This window comes from Macaca mulatta, chromosome 12, assembly GCF_049350105.2.
Source record: "Macaca mulatta isolate MMU2019108-1 chromosome 12, T2T-MMU8v2.0, whole genome shotgun sequence".
Taxonomy (NCBI): domain Eukaryota; kingdom Metazoa; phylum Chordata; class Mammalia; order Primates; family Cercopithecidae; genus Macaca; species Macaca mulatta.
The window spans coordinates 45,195,803-45,216,627 of record NC_133417.1 but is presented as its reverse complement, the minus strand read 5'-3'; the positions used below and the strand labels follow the sequence as shown (position 1 = coordinate 45,216,627).

The following is a 20,825-nucleotide window of genomic DNA, read 5'->3' as shown; positions in this document are numbered from 1 at the left end:
AATGCATTCTAATAGGAAAAGTTTGATAATTTTATGTCTATATTTTGTCTTATTAATTCATAATGGAATTATTCTAACTAATAGCATTCTGAAAAAATATTCAGGAGTTTGATTAGATTGAAATATAAAAGGCACAGATTATTCTCCTAAGGGAGGCTAGATCATAAAGTATTTTCTGTTACTATAGGAATATGTGAGTGTATTTTAGTAACACACATAATATCTCCTTTAGGGAAAAAATTTTTTCTCATAAAAAATGAATTGTTTGGAAATTTTATTATTTAATTGGTAACTTAATTTTCTCATTGAGATAATGAAAACCATGGTGTTATAGCTGTATGATTTATCTATATTTATATTTAGAAATATTTAGGCCAAGTAAACAATTTGAAATTCCACACTATTGCTATCTATTGTACCTGCAACGCATCCGCAGGGATAAATCTCTATAAAACATTGAATCTGCTGTCTTGTTGATGCATCCAGAGTTGTATATAGATACAGCACAACTTTTAGTGTTTTGTTCAACTCATTTGTCTAAACTTTGGAGTGTGCTCAAAATCTGTTCAACTTTATCCGTGCACACAATTATATCCTGATTTACATAAATAATATGTTCAGGAAAAATATTTTTTAATATAAATTAGTTCTCATATGAATTCAATATGAGATACAGACATGTAGTTTATTTTACAGCATCTAATAATAATTATATGATATGTAATTAAGTCACTTAAAAAGCATCATTTTTCACTTTTAAAATGTGGTTTTATAAAAACATTGTTTGGTATTATAGACTGTAGAACCTCATTATCTCCACACAAATGTTAATTTGTTAAACAAATCCCAGTGAGCAATTCATGGATTTATTCGTTGTTGGTTTACTTACAGTTAAGCCTTTTGGCAAATTCCTATGTGGACACTATATAACTAGGGTTTGGGGCAGGCTTAATTATAATTTATAAGTTTATGACAGTTGTATGGAACAATAATAATTGAACAAAAGAAATGTCACTAGTTAATTAAAAGTACACATCTGTGAGGCATAATTAAAATTTTACATGTAGGAATGGGTTTGTCTCATTCCTTAAGGTTATTTTTTGTAATAATGAACACTAAAAATAAAATATCTGAACTATATTCATATAAAAAGATACTAAAAAATGAAATATTTTGATATTGATTATACCAATAAGGATCCATGTCGTTTATTTTTATGACCTGCTCATAGGAGGATAGAGTTAAGATAAAATTTGCTTTTGACAAAATAATGAAATCAGAGTAAAGTGTAGTATTAGGAATTTATTATTGAAAATAGAGAAAATTTTTGTAAGTTTTTATGCATCATAGATATCATTAAGACATTTATGCTGTTAACAGCTATATTTACACTTAATCTTTACTTGTATGAACACTTATTCTCTATAGTATATACAAGATGTTTGGTATTTTTTTTTACTCCTATAGGTCTGTTATTTAGTCTTTTAATGTTTACATCAAAGTGAGTCAAGCTTTCCGACCCAGTTGATTTAGAGGAATGGAACTAGAGGGTTTGTACATTTGAAACAACATTCCCAATTACTTTCTTCCACTCTTAAAGTTGGAGTTATGCTTAGGGGAAGCAGATCTTACTTTGGGAGTCTGAAAATATGCAAAAGCACAGCTAGCCTACTAGTTTAAGAGGTGAAAGTGCAATTTGGGATATGGTAGGCAACATATTTGAATTGAATATTTTAAGTATACAGGAAGAAGGCAGAAGCCGTCATTGTAGTTCTCTCTGCCACCACATCTGAGGACTTTGGCAGTAATTCCCCCCACCCCCGAAATAAAGCAAGAGGATGAAAGAGGCCTCTGTTGTGGAAAGAAATAAAATCAGAATCCTCTCTGCAATGGGAAATACCCTGACAGTAACAGGCAAATAGACGGAAAGATAATTCCTCCTCATTCATTCAAGGGTTTTCTGTCTTGGTAACTGTCCCCAATTCAGATGGTAGATTGCTCAAAATCAAGTTCAGCCAGGAATTTTTGGATAACTTTGTAACATTATGAAACTAATGACAAAACATATGTAGTGAAGGATCTCAAGTCATATATGTATGTGGAGCATAAAATACACAGTCACCTAACTGATATGTTGAAGAGTGAACATACGTTTAAACTGCCCATCTTTGCTTTACTTTCACTTCTCATTTAAATGAAGACTTTTATTTAAATCAATCTTTGCATCGTAGCTCCCTTAACATAGGTATTAATTATATTTAAGGAATGCTGAAAACTGGATATTTTTATATTTAAGGAATGCTGAAAACTGGATATTTGGTTCTACTTGACTTGTTTGGGCTGTGTTTTTTATTTGTGTAAATTTAGGGAATACAAATGCAGTTTTGTTACATGGATATATTGTGTAGTGGTGAAGTCTGGACTTTTAGTGTAACCATTAGCTGAATAGTGTACATTTTGCCCATTAAGTAATTTCTTATCCTTTACCCTCCTCCCACCTTTCCAATTCTCCAATGTCTATTATTCCACAATATGTCCATGTGTACACATTATTTAGCTCCTATTTATAAGTAAGAACAGGTGGTAACAGACTTTCTGAGATGTTTTGCTCAAGATAATGGCCTTCAGTTTCATCCATGTTACTACAAAAACAGGATTTTATTATTTTGTATGGCTATGTAGTATCCCATGGTGTGTGTGTGTGTGTGTATGCCACATTTTCTTTATCCAGTCATTCATTGTTGAACACGTAGGTTGATTCCATATTTTTCCTGTTGTGAATATTGCTGTTATAAACATACATTACATATGCAGTATGTTTTTGATATAATGATATTTCTTACCGTTACGTGAATATACTCAGTAGTGGGATTGCTGTATCAAATGGCAGTTTTATTTTTAGCTATTTGAGAAACCTCCGTACTATTTTCCATAGAGGTTGTACTAATTTACATTCCCACCAACAGTGTATAAGTGTTCCCTTGTCTCTACGTCCTTGCCATCTGTTATTGTTTGGCTTTTTACTAGCAGCCATTCTAACTGATGTAAGATGGTATTTCGTTGTGATTTTTACTTCTCTTGTGATTATTTTGAACTTTTTTATATACTTGTGGGCCATTTGTATGTTTTCTTTTGAAAAGTGTTCATGTTCTTTAACCACTTTTTAATAGGGTTATTTGTTTTTTGTTGTTGTTGTTGTTATAGTTGAATTGTTCGAGTTCCTTTTAGATTCTGGATATTATAGCCCTTTGTCAGATGCATAATTTGCAAATAATTTCTCCCATTCCTTTGGTTGTCTGTTCAGTCTGTTGATTATTTTGCTGTGCAGAAATGTTTTAGTCTAATTAAGTTCCATTTATCTACTTTTGTTAATGATACATTTGCATTTGAAGTTTTAGTTATGAATTGTTTGCTTAGGCGAGTGTCCAGGAAAGCTTTTCCTAGGTTTTCTTCTAGCATTTTTTATAGTTTCAGCTCTTACATTTAAATTTTAAATTCATCTTGAGTTTGTTTTGGTATATGGTGAGAGTTAGGGCTCCAGGACCATTTATTGAATAGGGTGTCCTTTCCACATTGTATGTTTCTATTAACTTTGTCAAAGATCAGTTGGCCGTAAGAATGTAGCTTTATTCCTGGGATCTCTATTCTGTTCCATTGATCCATGCATCTATTTTTATACCAGAACCATGCTCTTTTGGTTACTATAGCCTTGTGGTACAATTTGAAGTCAGGTAATGTAATGCCTCCAGTTTCTTTTTGCTTATAATTACTTTGGCTATTCAGGCCCTTTTTCTGTTCCATATGAATTTTAGGATAGTTTTTTCTAATTCTGGGAAAAGTGACGTTGGCATTTTGATAGAAATTGCGATGAATCTGTAGATTGTGTTAGATAGTATGATCATTTTCAGGTAAATAATTAATGATGTTAAAATTGAAAACACAAAGAACATAGTTTAACAAGTATGTAATATAGGAAATTATAACTCTAACAAGGCAAGTAGAAAAAACACAGAAAGCATAATACGAAAGTGGCAAAGGTAAGTCTCATACGTGTATGCAGGAGTTTGGGGAGCAGGAAGCAGAGGAGGAACCCAGTCAGACATGGAGGAAACCAGCATTTGCAAATCACTACCAGAAGACAATGTTCATGATGCAAACTTTGCAGCAAGTGATTTTGAAATATTCAGCATGAGTTTAAAAAGTTGTCAATGTCCTTTGACTAAATATTAACACTTTTTGAAATGTGTCCCAAGGATTATGTAGTAATAAAAAAGAACAAATTTAGAAGTGAGAACATTCAATTGTGTTATTTGTGGTATTACAAATTTGGAGATAGAAACTTAAATTCAAAAACAATAGGATATGCAGCTGCTGTATAATATGAGCCTAGTAGGGAAATTATGTATACATAAAATGTCTGTATAAAGAAATCCTTCTGGCCGGGCGCGGTGGCTCAAGCCTGTAATCCCAGCACTTTGGGAGGCCGAGACGGGCGGATCACGAGGTCAGGAGATCGAGACCATCCTTGCTAACACAGTGAAACCCCGTCTCTGCTAAAAAATACAAAAAACTAGCCGGGCGCGGTGGCGGGCGCCTGTAGTCCCAACTACTCGGGAGGCTGAGGCAGGAGAATGGCGTGAACCCGGGAGGCGGAGCTTGCAGTGAGCTGAGATCCGGCCACTGCACTCCAGCCTGGGCGGCAGAGCCAGACTCTGTCTCAAAAAAAAAATAAAATAAAATAAAGAAATCCTTCTTTATACTTGCATATTTTCCAGATACCCCACAATTAACATGTATTCCTGTTATTATTGAAAATTAAAATAGCAACAATAATTATTATTGGAAACTATTATTAGAAATTAAAATATTGTCAGGATCATGATAATTATTTTTATTGGTTGCTTACTAAGTGCCAGACACTGTTCTCTCCCTTTGAATCTTCATAAAATACCTGTGAGATAATAAAAGTAAGATTCTGTCTAATTTTGCTGCTGGCTTCATACGTCAGAGTTAGTGATTCGTTTGGACCATATGGTGAGAGCAGTTCTAAACTATTCAGTCTTCCGGCTCTGTGGACTAATGTTAGAAGGCTTAAGTTAGTTTACTTATATTCACAGAAAAGACAAAAATGCTTCAATCTTATTTACACAATGCTGGCTGAAAATAAACCTTCCAGAAGTATAAATAAATCGTGACCTATAATTTGAAGCATATCAGAATATATTAAGAATTACCTGGGAGGGAGCTAGATAAAGCCCACAATTCTTCCTTTTCTTTGTCAGGCTTTGCTGAATAGTTCTGTGTAATCTTTTTGATACTTAAGAAAACCTGACAGCCATAGTCAACTTGCTGAAATTATTTATAAATGGACACTCACTTTAAATCCAGGAAAGCATTACATTAAGCAGAAAAGTAAAATGTCAAATCTCCTTATTGAAAAGACTAGCATTTTTATTTTAAAGCATTCAGAACTTCTATTCCATGAATCAAAGTCTGAGGTCAAGACAGATTCACAAAGGAGAGTAGTCTTGGGGACAAGAGGTCAGGAGATAGGCTTTTCTGTCGCAGTCCTGTAACTAACTGGATGACACGGTGGTACTTTGTCTCAGTTTATGATGTCTATGCTATATAAAGGGACAGGAATGTGGCCACTGTCCAAATAGTAAAAATGTTTTGAGTATTATGTCATATTTTGATAGTATTTTCATAGAAGGGCATTAAATATAAACATTTATAAGTATGCTCCGCAGTTTAAGTGTCACTTTAATACTGCTATTCCTTACATTCAATGTTTTTATCAGACCAACTGAACTAAAAAATCATATATATATATATAAAACTAGTTAGGTATAAAACATCATACTCAAACACAAAAATTTGAAAGCACCAGACTGACTCAACCAGCACCAAGTTAAATAGGAGTAAGTGTCATAGTTCACACAGACAAATAAGTATGAATTAAAAATTGGCTTAAAAAGAGAGCAGATTAATAATGCTCAGTAGCATGTATCTACTGCACAGAAATAATAATCGGTCCCGATGTCACAGAAAGCTCAGAAGGAATTACTTTTGCTAGCATTCCTTTGTGGCAATCAGACATACTTGTTCAAGCCTTGTGTAGATAGGGGAAAATAAATTCTAATATATCTGTCCAATATTAAGCAGAGAGGACTTTTTGCATACTTCATCATTAAATATTCATTAAATTATATCAATAAGTAGTATTTTTATAATCAGCTTAACAACAGTTTATCAAATAAATCTAGCTTTTAAAGACAGACGCTCACCAGGATTACAGTAAGTTATTGAAAAATATCAACATAATATACCTCTACAATATTCAAATGAAAGTATATTGCTTTTGAGAAAATGGGTGGCAATAGTGATTGATATATTACTTGACAAAACGTATCCCAACAAATTTTATTCTACAATTATTAGCAAATAGGTAGTAATTTCTATATTGAGCATAGTATACTATTTTGGAAATTGTATAAACATAGTTATATCTTTAATGTAGCAATTGCTATATTGTGAATGCTTATTTATAAGAATTCTGCTAAATTCCTTAGATATGTTAATTTTTATTACTGTATGATGTTTACATTGTGGCATTTTTTCCAAGTGATCTAGAGTGGTTAAGTATTAAGACCAGAATCTGAGAACCTTGATTATTCCAAATTAAGTGCTCTAATACATTACTTATTATCACTGAAAATCAGCACTATCTGCCCATATCAAAGAAATAGCTGACTATGACTATATTACTAAAGGTGACATATAGTTAAATAGGTCCATTTACTAGAGATACAATGCAACCAAATCATATAAATTTAATGCTCCTTTAATGGGAACTAATGATAAATCTTTACAATATCCATGCAGATATTTATCCATATAATAGAAAATATTTTATTCTATTGTTATGTACTTCAACGTATATTATTTCAACTGAGATATATGAATTGACTTATGGGCATCTTATGTCCAAAAGTATAAAAATAAGAAAAAATGAGCAATATAATTTTATATGAAGCTTCATAGCAAGGGCATATACTCGGTCAAGTTTAAATAATAGCCTAAGCATAGATAATTTGTTTAATAATAATAGTGGTAATAATGCCAATATTACTACTAATAGTAAAACTTCCAGTTACTGTGGACTGGCTATGTGGCAGGCATTGTGCCATGTGTTTTACCTGTACACAGTATGTTTTGCTATCACTGCTTACAGAACGTGATGCAGAGAGGAAATCTAAGTTTTCTAAAGTTACACAATTTAAAAATCAAACATGATTTTATTCCCAGGTCTCCCCAATACCAAAAACAATTTATTTAACACTGCACCAAATTGATGTTTTTCCTTTAAATATTAGTGATGAAATATTATACAATCAGCCATTTTTACTGACACAGATTTTGCTATGTAAGGGACATGTGATATAAGTGAAATTTAAAGAACTCTATGAGATTCCAAGACATTTCCATTTTTCTTATGAGCAATACAATGTTTAAATAAAATATAGACCTTAATAATATTTATTGTTGTTTATAGATGATTAGTGATTTAAATTACATCTTCACCATATTTGACATTAGCTATTGTCTGTTATCAAGTTAAATTGTAAGAGTTTATTATTATGGGCTAAATGCAGTGACTCACGCCTGTAATCCCAGCACTTTGAGAGGCCGAGGCAGGAGGATCACAAGGTCAGGAGTTCGAGACCAGCCTGGCCAACATAGTGAAACCCCCATCTCTACTAAAAATACAAAAAATTAACCAGGCATGGTGGCAGGTGCCTGTAATTCCAGCTACTAGGGAGGTTGAGGCAGGAGAATCGCTTGAACCCAGGAGGCGGAGGTTGCAGTGAGCCAAGACTGTGGCACTGCACTTCAGCCTGGGCAACAGAACGAGACTCCATCTCAAAAAAATAAAATAAATAGGCCGGGCGTGGTGGCTCACGCCTGTAATCCCAGCACTTTGGGAGGCCAAGGCAGGTGGATCACAAGGTCAGGAGATCGAGACCATCCTGGCTAACACGGTGAAACCCCATCTCTACTAAAAATACAAAAAAATTAACCGGGCGTAGTGGTGGGCGCCTGTAGTCCCAGCTACTTGGGAGGCTGAGGCAGGAGAATGGCGTGAACCCGGGAGGTGGAGCTTGCAGTGAGCTGAAATCACGCCACCACACTCCAGCCTGGGCGACTGAGCAAGACTCCATCTCAATAAATAAATAAATAAATAAAAAGTAAAAAAGAGTTTATTTTTATGACTTTCCGGTATGACTACTTGCTGGAACATTTTAGAAGATATATACAAAGAATTTCAATCTACGAAGAAAAATAGTATAAATAAATAGAACTAATCTCCATTTATTTTATGCATATATATTTGTATCATCCAAAGAAAAAGAATCAACAAGACATACATATATATGTGTACGTGTGCATATATATATATATATATATATATATATATATGAGAAGGAGATTTATAACGGGAATTGGTACATTGCTTGTGGAGCCTGAGGAGTCCAATGGTATACTGCCTGCACACTCAAGGATCAGCAAAGGCAGTCGTGTGATTCAGTCCAAGTCTAAAAATCTGAGAACTAAGGGAGCCAATTGTGTAACTCTCAGTCTAAGGCCAATGACTCGAGCAACTAGGTGGGAAGGAGGAAGCAATTCTGGTGTAAGTCTTTGAGTCTGGATGCTCAAGAACCAGGAGTTCCGATGTCCTCAACCAGGAGAAGATGGATGTCCCAGCTCAAGAAAGAGAATTCACCTTTCCTCCACCTTTATTCTATTTGGGCCTTCAGTGAAGTTGATGATGGCCACCCACACTGGTGAGGAAATATCTTTCTTACTTGGTCTACTGATTCCAATGCCAATATCATCCAAAACCACCTCGACAGACACACTCAGAAGTAATATTTTACTAGCTACTTTGGCATCCCTTCGCCCAGGCTAATTGACACATAAAATGAACCCTCATAGTAATCATCTAACAAACCCTTTGTTAACTAACAAACAGAGTGCAATTTCAGTGTGAAGTAGACCTAACACTAAAAGCAGCTGTAGTCTAGTGAAAGTATATATGCTATTGAGGATAAAGTTTCCTCGTTTAGGAAGAAGAATGAGCCCAGAATCAGAAAATTGGGACAGAGGCATTTAGATAGAAAGATAAATATTTAAGCCATAAAATTGGGTAATATCACCAGAAAGAAGTTTGGAAGAACACTTTTTGAGAGACAGAAAGAGAAACATAAAGACTATTATACAAAAAGGCAGTCAGAAAAAAAAAAAAAAAAAGATAAATCAATAAAGCTAGTGTTTCAGAAGTCACTGGAGAAAGATCTTCCAGGTAGAGATATTAGTCAACATTGGGCAATTAAAGAGAAAATTTGAAGAAGATAATGGTGGAGAAGTAATTAATGGATTCAGTAAAGAAGTGATTAGAGGTGAGTTTTGAAAGTATATGTGTGTATACATATGTATAAATATATGTATGTATATATACACATACATACACATACATGTACACTATTGCATATATATTCATATATTAGTGTATACTAATGCATTTTGTTTTCTGTACTTTATATAAAGTACAGAATATATAAACTACAGAAAATATATATACATATGTTTATATATATAGGCAACACTACACATTGTTCTTAAACTTTCTCACCACCAAATAATTAAAATCAGTCTATATGAGCAATACATTCATATTGAGGGTCCTGGCCTCTTTTCTGAGAGCACAAAGAAAGTAATATATTAAGATACTTTTTTAAATTAAAAAAAAAACACTGTACCTTCAGTGAAGGATTGGAATGTGATTTTTATAATTGAATATTTTACTTTGTCACATATTCGTCAAATTGGGAGCAGAGAGTATAATTGTCTTTTGAAGAAGCTCAAGGATGTACCAAAATTAAAATTTGTACAGATAGATGGACTTGGCAGATATTAGATTTGCTTTTTGGTTTGTTTGCTGTTGTAGTATGTGTGTTCTTTCCTTTGGAAAGATATAATTGAGCATGTTTATAAGCTAAAGGGAGATGAAAGACTCATTCTTCAAAGTCTAAAAATGTTAGCACCTGAGAGTAAAGTTGATGGAGAATTTCAGCACTAGCCCATCACTACCATAAAAGTAAATTCAAATTTAACTTTATCTCAGATAAATAATAGAAATAAAATATAAAATTTAATAAAAGTTTCAGAATGATTCACTTAAATGGTTAAGTACTTTGATAGACATAACCACAGAATAAGTCCTACCTAAAAAAGGTGAATCTCACTTAATAGAAATAATAATAATACCAATCATAATAATCAGATCTAAAATATAACTGTGTGCTTTCTACGTGACTGGTACAGTTAGAAATGCTTCGCATTTGTTACCTAATTTATTCTACATGATTCTCCCCAACAGCTGCAGGAGGTAGGTAGTATTATTATGTTGATTTTATAGACAGGGATACAAACATTTATTTCCCCATGGTCCCACGATTAGTACTTGACACCCGTAGGCTATGAATCTAGGCAGTCTGAAAACCTTACTCTTAGTGTCCGAGCTAAGGAAACTGTCAAAACTGGACTGATTTAGAGCCCGGAAACATGAAGTATGGAGCCTCCCCTTCTTTCCTCAGGTCAAATGATGCTCTTTCAGATTGCGCTACCCTTGTGGGCTGTCAACTCCCCAGCTCCCTGGATGTATCGCTGCTATAAATCTGTACCTTAATCGTTGTAACAGGACTGTTTCTTTTTCAAGTATCAAAATCAAATTCTGCTCCGTAAAAATCTTTATAAATGAATCCAATGCAACTTGTTAGGGTGCACCTAGAGAGATTCTTGGAAACAGCAAATAGGGCCCATTATACAATTTTGCAACAGATGGTTCCTTTCCCATCAGCAAACAAAAGATCAGCTGTATCACCAAACAGTTTCACTTAGATAATATTCCCCTGAATATGAAGATTTCTACTTGTCAAAAAGAAATCTGCTCTTCAAAGGAAGAGAAATAAGAACTTTTAAAAATAATTCAGCTGCACTCTGAATTATTTAAGGCATATGCTAGCTGTGGACAACCTGGTCACCCTGCTGTAGTTTCAAAACAGTTGTAAATAAGACAAAACCATGAAAGCTCATTGTCATTTCTTTGAGTGACTGGGATAGAAGAATTTTCAAGTACCTCAGCACGTACCGTTTGTTTCTTTCACACTTGTCTCATTTTACTTCTTTTCCCAACCCTGATTTAAGCAAAAAAAAGAGAAACACATGTAGGAAACAATGAATCCACAGTGATCACATCATATGTTTGTGTGACACCTTTTCAGATTGTTCTAATGTACTTTAATTGTTTTTGTACTTTGTACACTGTTTATTGCACTGTTTATTGTTTTGCTCATGGTAATTTTTATTTCTTTTTGCTTGTTCTGTATCTCTGTAAGGCATCTATGGACTGTAATTGAAGAATTACTTCTGTTGTTTTGGGCTCTTGATTTTTTCATTACTCTTGTTCCAACAATTATTAACCTCTTCATTTTCTACCATTATTTTTTCTGTTGTCCAGTAGCTTTGTTTTTCACCTACTAATATGCCAATGAAGATATTTTGTTTCTATATCAACAACTAGAAAAATACATTGCCATTTTAAGGAAAATATCTACTAAAAGTTTGTGAACATTTTCTGGCAACAAAATAAATATGAGGTTACTCAGCTTTTAACGTGTATAAAATTTACCTTGCTTCTCAGGTCATTAATAGGCATTTTTCTGCCACCAAACTAATAACATTCATAAATGCTAAGTTTTAAAGTAAGATTAGTCACCATAAAAAAGTATATTACTTTGTTCATTTAGGGCATCAGTCTCTAGCATTTTTGAGCATGTAGAGTCCTTTCAAAGTAAAGTTGATAAGTTATGGAGCCTCAATTCACTCGTTTTCTTAAAAATGTATATGAATTTTATTTGTAAGTATTGTATTCGCTGAGGAATGTTTCTCAGAAGATTTAGACTTCTCCAATGTAGAATCTATAGCAATAGAGAACAATCATATCATTTTCATACCTGAAGTAAGATTTACACTCATGCATTTCTCTAATAAGTTTAATTACACTTCTGTGTCTATAAAGATGACAGAGAAATGGCATGAATATTCTCTAGGTCTATTCTCTTATCTACAGATAAGAGAGATGGCTTGCATATTCTCTAATGCTAGTCAACTGAGTGATATTGTCTGAGTCTTAGTTAACTGAAATCTATGAAAGTCTCTGTCTCATACTCTTTCATGTTATTTCTTTACATTTTTGCAAACTTTGAAACTTATTATTTTATCATTTAAATGATATCCATTCATTTTGTTTTGTTTTCTTTTTCCTTCTCCTCTCCTACAGAGCTAGTTCCATATTTCATTTTCTACTCAGTCCTTGACAGCCTGAGCAGTTAGAGAAACTTATATACAAGAGTTAACTATGTTATGTTCAAAACACCATACAGGATTCTTCACCTTTCATCCGGATGTTAGTCCCCACTGAGTAAATAAAGGAAACTAGTCCAAGATGATCTGTCATGTTTGGTTTTACGTGCTGCTCAAGTTAAACTTCTAAGTCATCCTATTATTCACTAGACTGCAAGTACAGTCCATTCTCATGAATAACAATATCAAAATTAGACAAAATAAGATTTAGCACTTATGTACTAACCACAGCATGTGTATTTAAGTCAAATAAAAGTTAATGTTACTAAATCCAATTATTATAAATTACATGTCTACTTTAAACTTATTACAAGATTTATTTATAGCATGTGTAAGCTAATGTTTTATGTAGATTCAGTGGTGGTTGGTAGATGATGTTTAAACAATGTGAAATTATATTTTAGGTTCTAATGCAAATATAATCTGTATTACCACATATGAGGAGAACAAAAATAATTGGAAGGGTCAAATTGATATGAGAACAGAAGTAAAAATAAGAAGTATTTTAAGCAAACAATACATGCATGCAAGTATAATTAATTATTCATGAAATGATTATTTTACTGAATTGAACCTTGGCTATCTTCTAACCTAGATTTCCTTGAACATATGAAAAACTGAGACCCAAAGAAGTCTTGTTACTGCCTGTAGAGTAAATCGTGGACCTTGACCAGAAACCTGGCTTCTCAACTTTTATCCCATGAAAATTCCTTGAAAATAAACTGTTTCAGTCAAATAATTTGTTTTTTATTACTTATTGTTTCCAACAGGGAGACCCACCTGCAGCTGTGCACTAGGTTTCACTGGGCCAAACTGTGGTAAGACAGTCTGTGAGGATTTTTGTCAAAATGCAGGAACCTGCATTGTGACTGCTGGAAACCAGCCTTACTGCCACTGCCAGCCGGAATACACAGGAGACAGATGTCAGTACTGTAAGTAAAAGCAGCACCCAGAAGCCAGCTGGGAAGCATGCTTTGATGTTTACATTAATCTTCTGATTTCCTGTATCCACTCCTTCCATTATCTTAATTTTAGCCATCCCCTATTTTTCAGGTTCAGTCTCTGTCACTCTAAGAATTATTTACCCATTCTTCACCTTTCTCTTACTGTAAAGATTTTATCTTTCTTCCTCCCTCAGCTTTGATTCCATGGTCCATTATTATAACCATTCCCTGTGTACACCCTCATCTCCCTTCCTCTCTCTTCCCCTCTTTTGCACTTCTTAGCAAACCATAACCATAGTTAAATCCAATTCTTCATCTCTCCTGAACTGACATCCCATAGATGAATGCAACTGAAGAAAAACACATAATTATATTGCTTGGTCTCATTTTAATTCTATCACTAATTTCAAATGGGCACTTACTAAGCCTTTCTATGCAGTTCCCTAATCCACTGACTCTCCCACTCCCCTAGATGTCTATGTCACACCTCCTCCTTCTCATGAAACCTCCAATGCTTTCTCCCCAACTTTACCCTCAGCCGAGAAACTTGCTTTATATTTCATTGATATGAATAGAAACCATCTAAAGAGAGCTGCCACAAACTCACATTAGCCCATCCCCCCAGCTTCTTTCTCCTATGCCCATGAATTTGTCTTTCTTCTTGTTACTAGGAACCCCAGGCTACATCTAATCCTATGCTATCCATCTCATGTCCAGACCCTTCTTGGCTACTCATGAACACATCTCCCACAACTGTCCCCTCTTTCTGCTGCTTTATGATTACTTTCCTGTCTGCCAAGTCCTTTCTGGAAAAACCTTCACTTGTGCCCCATGTCTTTCTTGTAATAATCTTATTTTTCTGCTCTCTCCCTCTCTCGCTTTTTTTTAACAGAAGACTTACTTGAAAATATAGTTGTTATCCACAATTATTCTATTTATATTTTTTCTTTGATCCCACCTCTGTCAAGTTTTTGTCTTTGCTGTTCTGCTGAAACACCTTTTATGAAAGTCAAGTTAATTGATTTTAGTTAATGTCCTCCATGTTGCCATATGTAATGATCAAATCTCAATTATTATTTTACATCTACTTTCAGCAGTTAATCATTTCATCCTTCTTAAAACATTGTCTACAAAGATTTTCATTCCTCTAGCCTGTGTTGTGTTATCTATATTATTTAAATCTTTCAGATATTTCACACATGCAAGCAAAATTGAGACCTACTGCCTCTGCAATTTCACCCAATTGCATGGGTTTTTTAAAAATATCATCCAAATATTAATGACTGTACATTTACATATCCAGCTTAACCTATCTCCTGAATTCCAGGTTTTTATACCTAATTGTCTGTTTGACAGCTTGCTATCATTCTAATGTAAACTGATTTGTTTTTACCCCAAGATTGTTCAACAAGTTGAGTTTCCCTTATCTGAAATGCTTGAGACCAGAAGTATTTTGGATTTCAGAATTTTTTGAATTTTAGAATATGTCCATCTGTATGAGGTATCTTGGGGATGGAACAAAAGTCTAAATACAATATTCCTGTTTCATATGCACTTTATATACACTGCCTGAAGGTAATTTTATATATTTTTTTTACTAATCTTCTGCCCTCATTACTGGAGGTCAGGTGTAAAATTTTCCACTGTGGCATCATGTTGGCACTCCGAAGTGTCAGATATTGGAATATTTTACATTTCAGACTTTCCAATTAGAGATGTTCAATCTGTACTATAGTCATTTCTAGCTCTTTAAAAGAAAATGTACTCACTGTCCAGACCAAAATAATTGAATTTTTTGATCCCCCCTTTTTTTTAATCTCCTGTTTTCACTCTCAATTTTACCTTTAAATATACTCAGCATCTGAATACTTCTCACCACTCCATTCTACCAATATCTCTTGCCTGGATTGTTACTAATGGATCTCCATGCTCCCTTTCTTTGCCCCTTAGTATCCATTCTCAAAAGGTCAGTCATAGTTCATTTTATTCACAATAAAATTGCTTTCTATCATACTCACGTTTATTGAGATTTTTCTATACCCAGGGACACTTGTAATTAATTCCTTTTTTGCATTATTTTATTAATTTATTTAATCCTGCCAATAAACTAGATATTGTTTTTACTCTCACTACAGAAGAGGACACTAGAAAAAAATAAACAGACTTGTGAATATCACGTATTCAGCATTTGCTAGAGCCAAGATTCAAACCAGGCCATCTAGCTTTAGGGCTCAGGTCACAGGTCACACCTCCAAAAGTTACATTAAATATCATTGAACTTTCACAGAGAGTGGCCTAGGTCTTTGGTCATTTCAGGAACTACGTGGGACAGCACAGAGTCAAGCTATAATCATTGGCTTATTTGAGAATCAAGCGTAATACTTAATATCTTGCCTCTGATGGTACAGAGGGTCCACATCTGCAGAAGCAAGAAAACATTTACTTTTAAGTAGCTGATTTATTTTCCAAATGTTTATTCTTTCCGTATTAGGCTAGCCTTTCCTTGACATATGTAGATGCCCCTCCCCTTGGCCAATGTTCCTTTTCACATTGCCTCACTTATTTCTTAAATGATGTGCACCACAGGCCAGAGTTTATATGAAAATACAATCTGGTGACATCCCTACATCCCTATAGTGTTTTATAACACTACCTTATCCTTTCTCACGCATTGCTCACATCTCTGCCACCCTCATTCCCCTCCTCTCAACACAGCAGAGTATCCCAACACAACTTCCACCCACGAACTCATGTGTGTTTGCTTTCTGTTCCACCATTGTCAGACCCCAAATGATTCCATGCCAATGAAGGACAACACTACTATCCCACTTAATGAAGACCCCTATTACTACCCATCCTAGGTCTGCAGGCTCTCTTTTATTCTAGTAAAACCACACCAATTGCCCTTCCCTATATAGCCAGCTTCCCTGACTCTGCCCAACTTAAACACCATTTTCTTTTTGAAATTGTTCGAATTCTCAGTTTGAATCAACTTCTCCCTCCTCTTCTGACTCTGATCATTTTTACCTGTTGATTATGTACATTACCCTTACTTGTCTGGGATCTTTTTGAGACTACAACCAACAATGGCACTTGCCAAATGAACAAAGGAACAAAGAATCACACAAATAAATACATTTAAAAAAATGATTTGAATAAATGTTAACAAAAGAACAATCAATTTAAAATCATTTTACATTAAATGTAAAATTACATTTAATCAGTGTTCCACGATCTTGTAGCTATATGTGGTTCAACTAGAGCTAATATTTTCTCCTCTGTCTTTTGGTTCCCAATTGGTAGAGCAGCATAGAACATGTCATTTCCCCCCCTTGTTTTTATATTTCTTTAGTTGAAACAACAGTATTCTTAATTCTTTTTAAACTAAGTTTAAAAATACCATGTGGCCATAGTTTGTAGAACAGTTTGGATCCTTCCAAAGAATAAATTCAGTTAGCTTATGTTTTAATTGACAACTTAATAGAATCACAGTCTGAGGTAGCCTGATGCTTTATAAAGAGCTGCATTATAATTTTATTATCACTATTAGTAGTCAGAGCACTTCCCACCTTTTACTGCAAAGCACTTATTAAAATTAACCAATTAATCCTTAGACAGAGGTTAAATAACTTGCTCAAGGTCCCGAAGTAGTAATATTATAGTCAGAATTGGACCCCAGGAGTTGTTGATCAAGATGTCAACAAACATTCTTGCAGTATGATGATGCTGTTTTTTTGGCAGCATAATAAGTCTGTGGACAATGTCATTAAAATGACAAATTCAGCAGCTGACAAAAGCATAATAAATTTGGGATCTATTAGATGTAAGCCGACAAGGTTCAGCGGACCTGGTGTTCTGTCAAAATTGTATCTTGCATATACAAAACCTTCTGTCTATAAAAGAAGGAATGACAGAATGCTTCATTACCGTGCCTAATTAAAGGTCCATTAGTGGGAGGTAAAACATCAGTTCTTAGTTGTGCTGAGTAAAAACATTTCATAACTCTAATAGCAGTATAAAATCCTGAGGTCTGAAATGCAAATTAATTTTAACAGCAGCAGCCCAGGGAGGAGAGGCAAAGATAAATAATGGTAAAAGTAAAATTGAGTATTCTTCAAGTAAGTTGTTAAAGAACAAACATAGCTGCACTTCTTGCTATTCTAGAACAAGGATTACTAGTATAAATAAAAATAAACAAATGAGCATGACATTTTGGATTTAAATCTAGGTGTTAAATATGAGGTCAACCAATATCTGAAGTTATTTGTGATTAAATGATAATAACATTAGGTCAACGGGGCCAATTAAGACCGATTCAATCTGTGTCTAAGAACTAGGTAGTCAAACTAAGTTAAAACCTGCTTGTCCTCTCATTGATACTTTCAAAGCCCTCTAGTAACCTGCTTGGGGAACCGTTATAATTTCAATTAGAACTAGACTTATCAGAAGTATATCTGTATGCCTTACTCTCCCTGGTTCCAATAAGTACAGACATTAAGCAATGTCTCTATCTTAATGAGTGTCTCTACTTACAGAGTTAGAAGTACCCGACAGTAATCCAAAGATATTATGTTTTGTAATCGATATTAGAACCACAGACTATCAAGTAACTTATAAAACAATTATGCACTATAGATATAAGCCTGTCATATTTGATGACACGACGGGATTATTTTTATCATTTGTCTTCTAGGGTAGCTTCATCCCATGAGTCAGTTCATCAGCGAATATGTTTTGATGTTTACAATGAGTCTGTCACTATGCTCGGCATTAAGAAAGGAAATGGTGACGTCAGAAACATTTTCTGTTCTCAATTATGTGTGTGTAATGTGTGATTCTGAAAAGGAAACAAGTCATTACAGGTCAATTTAATGAAACACAGAGGCTACTGGAACCCACAGAAAGACCATAGAGTTTAGCCTTTAAGAAAATTTCTTGAAGGAATTGGTGTCTAAGCTGAGATCAGAAGAAATCAAGAAATTAAGTAGATGAGACGGGGAAGCAGCAAGGGGGAGCAGCATACACAAAGCAACAGCATATACAAAGGGGAAGCAGCAAGGGGGAACAGCATATGCAAAGGGGGAACAGCATGTGCAAAGGGAAAGCCTTTGGAAATATATTTTTTCTGTTTCTATTAGATTTTTCTACAGGAGGGCTGGCAAGAGAAATCACACACAGTAAACATGTGTAATGTTTTAATCCCAGAGATGTTGCTATGACACATTACTTTATCTAATATGTGAATATGTATCCTTTCAACAAATGCTCACACAACCCTTTGAGATTAATATTATTCATCCAAATTTGCAAGTGCCAACAAAATGAGATTAAGCAGTTTTCCCTAATCTGCAATTTAGAAAGCACAGGAACCATGGTTTTTAGCTTTGTGGATCTGACTCTGAAAACTAGACGTCTCCTGGTATAATATGTTTTTCTGCCATTCAATATCCTGCCCACCATGCTGCTACTTTCAGAGACTCACTAAGAGAACACTCAAAGCTCAAATGGCATACTGGCTCAACCTGGTCTTGCAAGTCTCTACACCATAGAAAAGAGGCACTAATAGGAACTTTAATCTTGGGTGGTTAAGCTTAAGTCAGGCCCAGCTAAGAGACCAAAGCATTTTAAAAAGGATCAGGAAAAGAGAATAGAATCTTTTCAGTGAGCTTCCCGTTAATAGGAAAGTCAGTTATTCGAACTGAGCCTAAAGCTTTGAGAACGAATTGTAATTTGGAAAGTGAAAGTACCCATAAGAACCAACCCCTTCCTCAGTATTAGAATATTTAAGATTCTTTAGAACATTCACACCTAGACTAGCACAGCATTTTGAAGCCCCATCTACTGTCTCCCAACTCTTTTCCTCTTAATGAGAAAGTAAGCGTTGTCTTCGTTCAGGTTCTTATCATCCCTTGTCTGGATTAATGCCACACATTACTTTATGTACCTTTTCTTCTATCCTTGAAAACCTGTTTATTGCCTACAAAGTACATCTGCTATAATTGTTAATACCTCTTTTTCTTGACACATTAGGCCCTCAATGTCTGCTAAACCTCTTTAATTCCCCTACTTTGTCTTCTTAACTCTCCTTTTCCCTAGAATCTCAGCACTTCTCTTTGCCATTTTTCACTTTATATTCATATCGTTCATGAATATCTACCCCACTAGAATATAAAACAGGCTACAATGTTTTGCATACCTCATCAATCTTGCAAGTAAACTCAGTGCCTGGAATTTAGGAGTTTGGATGCATGTGAGCAAAGTAGAAAGATCCTGTTTACAGCCTGCTAGGCCCAGTTATTTTTCTGTGCTCTAGCAAGATCCGTTTCCAAAGGCAGGATCGGAGTTCTGGGCCATGTTTTCTTAACAACTCATGAAGATCCCTAATAGTCCATGAGAAACTGGGTGCTTACATTCCAGTTTCAAAGTTTTTTTTTTTTTTTTAAAGGTGTAAAAATAAAATTAGATTTAAATCAATGTGAAGAGAATAGATACATTTATTTTCTAACGTGATCATGGTAGAGGATGTTGAGGTAAGGGTAAGATAATTAATTATTTTAGTTACTCTTTTACCCTATATTATTTCAAAACAATTGTCAGGGTTGTAAAAATTTGTTGAAGACCATTTTGACCCAATAGTAAAACTAGACTTTTCAGATAGATTTTTAATATTATGCCTTCATTTAAAAAAAGTAAAAATAATAAAAGGAAAATAATTTTAGGCATATGTGCTTATACATAAAAGGAAATTTATTAAAAACCAAGGTATGTTTTTCCAAGCAGATATTAAATCATATGAGTCGAAACTACAAATGTTGATTATTAAAATTAACTTATTCAACTGATATATATATTGAGTAACATTAAATATTCATTGCTCCAGGCATTGGGGATCTATAAGTGTAAAAGTTCTTTGAAGACACTTGACTTTTATAACTTTGATGAATAGAAAACCAACTGACATATCTTTTGAGAGTAAAAGTTAGATAAAGCGGACTTCGAGTTGTATAGTCAAAAATGATAAAAGATCAGAAATGAACTTTATTTCATACTACTTAGAAGCATACCATTATTTTTCACATAATTGTTTGAAATTTCAGCAGCACGTTTATAAAATTAAACTATTGATAAACTTTTATCTCTACACCATGGAACTTGCACTTGAAATATTAGTAATTATATTTAATAATTTTGGTGAGCATTACTGAATAAAACATTTTAACAATGCTTAATTACTCTTGTTGGCATGATAGCAGGAACTTTTTTCCATGCCAACTTCACCTGATATTGAGGCAACTCTAATCTCACAATGCTTCACCTTTACTCATTCCAAGGCGGTTTAATCTTCTACTTTTATGCCATGTTAGCATTATAGACATGTTTTGACCCTTCTTTTTA

At 34.2% G+C, this 20,825-nt stretch overlaps 1 protein-coding gene across 1 annotated transcript in view; it reads left to right on the top strand.

Moving 5' to 3' along the window:
* Positions 1-20,825, top strand: part of LRP1B (LDL receptor related protein 1B) — a 374,764-nt gene that overhangs the window by 290,041 nt on the left and 63,898 nt on the right. Inside the window, exon 43 of the mRNA XM_077956546.1 lies at positions 13,257-13,418. Coding sequence (XP_077812672.1) covers positions 13,257-13,418 — 162 coding nt within the window. The remainder of the gene's footprint in view (positions 1-13,256; positions 13,419-20,825) is intronic.